The sequence below is a fragment of the Nicotiana attenuata genome, chromosome 3 (assembly GCF_001879085.1).
Source record: "Nicotiana attenuata strain UT chromosome 3, NIATTr2, whole genome shotgun sequence".
NCBI lineage: Eukaryota > Viridiplantae > Streptophyta > Magnoliopsida > Solanales > Solanaceae > Nicotiana > Nicotiana attenuata.
In genome coordinates, this window is record NC_031991.1 from 71391008 (window position 1) to 71398213 (window position 7206).

The 7206-nt window shown below is 35.4% G+C and overlaps 1 protein-coding gene across 1 annotated transcript; it reads left to right on the plus strand.

Annotated features, from left to right (window-relative positions):
* LOC109224080 (putative kinase-like protein TMKL1) lies at positions 2134 to 5771 on the plus strand. Its single transcript, XM_019388644.1, has 2 exons — positions 2134 to 3065; positions 4397 to 5771. Exons 1-2 carry the CDS (start codon positions 2579 to 2581, stop codon positions 4984 to 4986), a joined length of 1077 nt encoding a protein of 358 aa, XP_019244189.1. The 5' UTR covers positions 2134 to 2578; the 3' UTR covers positions 4987 to 5771.

Here is a 7206-nt window from a genome sequence, read left to right on the forward strand (position 1 = left end):
TAGTAGGCAACGTTTCCCTCTAAAATGAACACTAAGCTCAGATTGATGAGTTATAGATAGCAGATGATTAAACCGAAAAAAGAAAATTAGTATTGAGTAAGTGGTTGTATCTTATAGGTTGGGATTTGTGATTCTCGAGAAAATGGTGTAAAAGAGGCAAAGGATACTTCGGGGAGTCCTCTTTCGTGTACAGGAGTGTGATTCCAATTTGTGGGCCTTTATTCCCAACGTGCCACCACCAACAAGTGATCTCGGATTTTCAAGAATAACATTTAAAATATTATCCCTTCCATATTCTTTTCCCTTCTCAAAGAGAGGTTGAGTAACAAGTATGAAAATGACGGGGTCGTTAGTAGGATATATATATGTATTAGCTTTGTATTATCAATCCTATGTTTGATGGTGCTTTTTAACCTATGTATAATTAATATACACTCTGTATAGGGTCGAATTTGACCAACCCCGTCCTCAAAACGGACACGACCTGTCGTATGGACAAAGGTCGGGCCCAAGGGACGACCCAAGGCTAATTGGAGGGACGACCATGTAATCACGTCGGCCCCTCTGTAACGTGCACTTTATCTTTAGTTTATATATTTTATCTTTATATCGTAAATAGGAAAAAAGGGGAAATCCCTCCGCTATATAAGGGGGGTTCCCAACTGTGTAAGGGAGAGGATTTTTTTCTGATCAATAACATTTCTACTTACTCTCTCTATCTCCTTGTCTCAATTTCTCTCTCTCTCTTTCTCTGAAAAATAGATATCTCTGATCTTTGTAACATAACTCGTACTCTAGTGTCGATTATCTTTGATTACGATTTACCTCTTCTCCATATATTTGATTGATTTGCTTAAATACTGTTCGTTAACATTTTAAGTCAAACACACTCTATTCAATATTATTCTTGTACATAACAAATCATGACATTAGCAATACCATTATTTTTAATACATGAATAAACATGTATAAAGATAGATCTGTCTTTTCAAAATCTTTTCCAAGTACTTTCCAACGAATGTGGAGGGTATTTTTGTAAACAAATATTTTTAAAAAAATGATACAATGCATGTTATTTTTAATATACCAAACCAAACAATCGATACAAAAATAATTTTAACATAACTAATCCTACCATTACTAACCTGAGAATTATCAATCTACCCTACCAAAAGACCCCTAAGGGGTCGTTTGGTATGAGGTATAAGAAGGTATAATGCTGGTATAAAAATTTAATACCACCTTAATACTTTGTTTAGTTAGCAAACCTGATATAAGTTATCCCGGGATTAAAATTAGTAATGGAATAACTTATACATTGCAGAGGGTGGGGTAATTAGTGCCGGGATAACTTATACCTTCTTCTTAGAAAGTATGCAGTTATCATTTTCAATACAACATACTCCCTCCGTTTCAAATCAAATGAGGTAGTTTGACTCGGCACGGAGTTTAAGGAGAAAAAGAAAGACTTTTGAAAGTTGTGATCTTAAAAGCTTAAGGGGTAAAGCTTTGTGGGGCCATGACTTTTGTGTGGTTATAAAAGCTTCTCATTAAGGATAAAATGGGTAAAATGAGGAGTTTAAAGTTGAATTATTTCCAAATTTAGAAATGTGTCATTTATTTTGGAACAGACTAAAAAGGAAAGTACATCATTTAATATGAAACTGAGGGAGTACCAAATAGTGTATAAAAAATACCAGGATAACTAATCTCAACATAACTTATCCCGACATAAGCCGTATTTGAACCAAACGACCCCTAAGTGTATAATTAATACTAGAAGTATTTTATCAAAGTTCCTTACTTCTTCATAATTACTTCCTCTGGTCCAAAATAAGTGATTTTTTGGCCTTTTTCTTGTGGTCCAAAATAAGTGCTTTTTTCAGATTTCAAGAATGAATGAATTATTTTTTTCCTACATTGTTCTTGAAGTAAATGGTGTTGGAATATGTGTTAGAAGTGTTTATGTGAGATAATAAAGGTTAATATGGTCAATTCCATTACTAATTAATGCTAAAAGATAAATTTCTTAATTTGTGTAAAAATATCTTAAAAATCACTTATTTTGGACCGGAGAGAGTAGTACTCCCATTAGGTCTGACATTAATACGGGGGAACCGAGAGACAATAATTAAGTAAAAAGATACAGCATAAACATCAGATCAAGAAATTAATTCCATAAAAGAGGCACATGGTTCCATCTGTTCACTCTTTCTCTTGCCAACTCCCTCTCTGACTTCTTCTTCCTTTTCTCTCTCTCTCTCTCTCTTTATTCCTCTGTCTGCGGCAGCGCCAAAGTCACCTTCCATTACTCTTTCTAGATTTTGTTTTCAACCGTTTCCGAAAAATCCATGAGTTTCCCCACAATCTCCGCAACCCCATTTAACTCTACATTTCTCTTGTTCCATTTCCATGAAAATATACCCATTTGATAACATTTCTACTTTACATTTTCAAGATTTCACATTTTTAACATTCTACCAGATCTTGGATCTTCCTTTTTTCCTTTAAAATGTCATAAAGGTACAATCTTTACACCATTTTAGTACACCCAAGTGACAGAATTTGTCATTAAAGAATGGAACACAAGCATATGCTCATACTTATTATAGTACCAAGTTCAGTAACTGTTATAATTATTCTGTTCGTCATGATCTATTGTTGTAGAAGGAAAGGAGGAGAAACTGTTTCAAGAGATATAGAAGCTAGTTTAGAGGTTAAAGAAAGAGACGGGGTTGAGAAAGATTTATTGATAAAGTTTAAAGATGGTGAAGATCTAACAGTGTATGATATATTGGATGCTCCAGGTGAAGTTATTGGGAAATCAAGTTATGGAACTTTGTACAGAGCTACCTTGGTGAGTATTGATAGGCTTACACTATTGAGATTCTTGAGGCCAGCTTGCACTGTGACAATGAAAGAAGTGGTGCCTGTAATGGAACTTCTGGGGTCCTTAAGGCATCAAAATTTGGTGCCATTGTGTGCATTTTATGCAGGGCCAAGAGGAGAGAAGTTGATGCTTCATCCTTTTTATCGTCATGGCACCTTAGCCCAATTGATTAGAGGTAAAAATTACTAGTATTTCGCTTTCATCTCATCATCCACTATTTTCAACGCCAAATATTAATGTATATGTGACACATTTGATATTATATTTGAAAATAATTTAATTTTAAAATTTTTACTTTACCTATTTACTTTTTTTAGTCACACCCCACAAAGCTTTTACATTTTTTAGCATTCATGCCGAGTCAAACTATATAAATTGAAACAAAGGAGTAATAAACATTAGAATTTGAATTTATAATCTTAAAAGTATAATGAATTCATACTTTAGAGAGTAAAACCATTAAGCTGCCTCTGATGTGGTGTGTGTTCAACAAAATTTCAAGAATATGTTTTTTTTTTTGTCTTGGAAATAGAATAAGAATAGAAAAAATACTGGTCTTTTTAAGGATTGTAACATCTGGCAGGAGATGCTTGATTTTCACAGGTTGATAAAACGTTTTAATTTCTGTTTTTTCTTCTCGGGTTTTATTGGTAAATACAATTTTTTTTTTGGGCCAATAATTGCTATTTGGTGCCTTGCAAAGAGTCTCTGTCAATCATTTTCTCACAACTGGAATGAGTATTAAACTATATTTTCTGCTTTTATGGCGTTTCCATTATTAGATCCCTATATGCAGTTTAAATTTTGAGGTTCTTTAATTGTTGCCTTTCTCCCTCTTCAATTTTGATGGTAAATATACTTGCTATTTTTGTGACATCTCTAAAAAAGATATTATTTCTGAATCTGGAGAGCATAGCTCTTTAATTTAACAATGAAATGGAACTTTGACTTTTTCTTTTTCTTTTATTCCTCACTTTTTTCATTTTTTTTTTATTTGAATATTTTGGCGGTGATTTCATCTTTCTCTATAGTTGTGTCGTTTGGACAGGTTTTGTGTGTTGGCAAAAGTTTGCTAAGTGGTACTTAGTACTTTCTGGATTTTAGGTGGAATTTGTTTTCTTCTGCATATTTAAAAGTTACACACGTGCAGTGTAATAGTTTCAACATATCTTGTTTAATTAATATCTCAGTTAGTTTTCTTGTCAAAATTATCATTTCATTAATTTCCTTTCATGTTAAGAGAAGTGGAGTCTTGGAGCAGCGTAAAGTTGTCCCGGTATGACTTATAGGTGTGGTAGGTTAGGCTGTCTACGTCACATCCCTTAGAGTGTGGCCTTTCCCCGGACCCTGTGTGAATGCCTTGTAAACTGGGCTACCCTTTTCTTGCCTATCGTTTTAAGTTCAACCACTCTCAAGCATACAAAATGTATTAGGTTTTAATGGATTATTTTGTCGAATATGCATATGTTTTACTGAGCAAGAAAATTATGCATCTACTTGTAACAGACGGGAATGGTGAGGCTCATAAATGGCACATCATATGTAGGATCTCCATTGGCATTGCTCGAGGACTAGACTATCTTCACACAGATTTGGAAATTCCCATAATCCATGGAAACCTTAAGTCGAGTAACATACTTTTGGATCGTCACTTCAGACCATATGTGTCCGATTTTGGTTTGCATCTTGTCTTGAATCCAACTGCAGGCCAAGAAATGCTTGAAGCTTCAGCAGCTCAAGGATACAAAGCCCCTGAATTGATCAAGATGAAAGAAGTTAGCGAAGAAACCGATATTTATAGCCTTGGGATTATCTTGTTAGAGTTACTAACAGGGAAAGAACCATTCTACAGGAAACCAAATCTTGATAAGGATATTTATTTGCCTAATGCTGTTCAGAGTGCAATTCTTGATCATAGAGTTATGGACTTTTATCATCCAAAGATTCTACTTAGCCAAAATGATGAGCAAAGAGCAGTTAGTGAAGATCTTATTTATGAATTCCTTCAGCTTTCAATGGCTTGTTGTTCTCCTTCACCTGCTCTTAGACCTACTATAAAACAGGTCGTTAGCAAGCTTGAAGAAATTGGAAGGTAAAATGAGCAATCGATTCACTCGGGGCAGGACCTGTTTCCTTTGAGTGACTTGATCCAATTGATCTGTATGGTGCTGATATAACAGACTGACTTGTTGCCAGATAACGGAATATGTCATAGCAAGAAGCTTATATCAAATTGGCAAGAATTATGAAGTTGGTGTTGAGTTATTCGGAAAATGGTCATCAGAGACAAGTTTCTGGATCCTGAAGATTAGCTTCCAATATCATCCTCAAGATTCACTCTTGTCATTTAACAAGGGGATGAATGGATTAAGGAACTACATTGTGAAACAAAATATTTGTAAAATGTAGTTGAATAGACCTTCGTGGTCCGGCCCTTCTCCGGGCCCGCGCATAGCGGGAGCTTAGAGGGTGACGTTTCGTCTCAATTTCAGAGAAATCTGGTGACAGTTGAAGCTCCAAAGGATCGACAAGACATAATCACCACCAACCGGGTGCATGTACCACGATGTTTTGACAAAATGTTGTGATTTTTTAGCTTAAACATTAGAAAAGACAGAGTGTTCCAGCTACAAGACAAACAAGAGCCATTTTCCATCACTGAAATTATTGAACGCCAGTTTTGTCATTGTTCGGAAAGTCTAACACCATAAAGATTTACAAGCTTACTGTATTGATTTGTTTACTGTATTCTCGTTTGTCTTACGTCTGCATTATATCAAGCTGCTCCCTCTCCTCTCTGCACGTGTACGTACTAGCATACAAAAAATGCTATTCATATAAATTTCTTAAAAAGAATAATTTGTTTTTATTATGAATACAATTTAACTTCAAACTCATTTTACTCTTAATGTGATGTATATAGCCACATAAATTTCTTGTTACACCTGGGTTTTCGTGCCTGAAAGTATGCCATAAGTAAATTGATGAAAGCTCGGAAATGAGATGTTATATCCCGCATTTTCGTACGTTAAAGATTCGTCGTAAGTTAATCGACGTAAGCTCGGGAATGTGATTATTTTTGAAGTTATAAGTATTATGCTATTTCAAACAAGAAATAAGTAATTCGTGAAGGTAAGTGATGATAGGCTATAATTACGTATTTAAGTCGCTTATTACACTCTAATTTACTGCATTTTAATTGAGTTTGCGCTTTAATCGCTAGTGTTTTGCACTAATGGTGTGTTTTATGCCTTGTAGGAGTGATTCCGAGATATATAGATGTTATGGAATGAATTCAAGTGATTTGGAGCTTTGAAGTCTGAGTAAAAGCCCAAGGAATTAAGCCGGGATCGTATTCGGGGATCAACGGATGATAAAACAACAAAACGAAGACTCGAGTAAGCATATTGCGCACTGTCTAGTAAAATGCACATAACTTTTTGCTCAGAACTCCATTTGGGCTCCACAATATATGGCTGGAAAGCTAACTCAAAGGGCTACAACTTTCATGTTTTAAGTTTTTCCAAATTCCAAACGGAACAGGGTCAAAAACGCGATTGAAACTGCGACTGCGGACCTGATGCTGCAGAACACTGCTGCAGATTCTGAAGGCCACTCTGGCCGCGGTTCTGGTGTAACCGCGGTAGGACCGCGGCAGGACGCGTAAATTTTAGGGACTAAAGTGCAAAATACGGGATTTCAAGCCCTAAACCCTATATTAAACGAAGGAAGCCGGCCAAGAAAGAGGAGAATGATTTTTGGAAGTGAAAAACATCAGAAGGAAGGGCAAGAGGCAAGGAGGATCATTGGGCATCAATCTTTAATCTTCTTCTTTGTTCTTTTACCTTTGAATATGAATTCTTTTGTGATTTTTGTTATTTTCATGAGTAGCTAACTTTTCTAATCTAAGGTTTTGATGGAACCTTTTGGGGATGAATTGGTTGTTATATTAATATAGTTTTGAGTTAGTTTAATCTCTATTTGTTCAACTATGTTTTGATTGTGGTTAATTGAAAGGATCCTCAATTAGCCGTTCCTATTTATTATGTATCTGCTTGAGAGCGAGTGCATATTTAGGTAGTTGTTTGAACAACATCACTCCCGGAGTATAGGCGAGAGTCATAACCGATTGTTTAGAGCTTGGATTAGAGATAACGATACCTCGAGTGCGATCTAAGTGAACTGTAATGCGAATCTAGCTAGCGTAGCTTGAGAGAGTGCGTCTAGTAAATTATCATAATTGCTTGAGAGAGATTTATGATAGCTGGAGAGTTCATGATTGATAGAGGCAACTAAGTCAACGCTATAAGAAACAT

Coding starts and splice junctions, on each gene's coding strand:
- LOC109224080 (XM_019388644.1), top strand. CDS start 2,579: ATGGAACACAAGCATATGCTCATACTTATTATAGTACCAAGTTCAGTA. Junction 3,066..4,396: donor CTTAGCCCAATTGATTAGAG/GTAAAAATTACT, acceptor TACTTGTAACAG/ACGGGAATGGTGAGGCTCAT.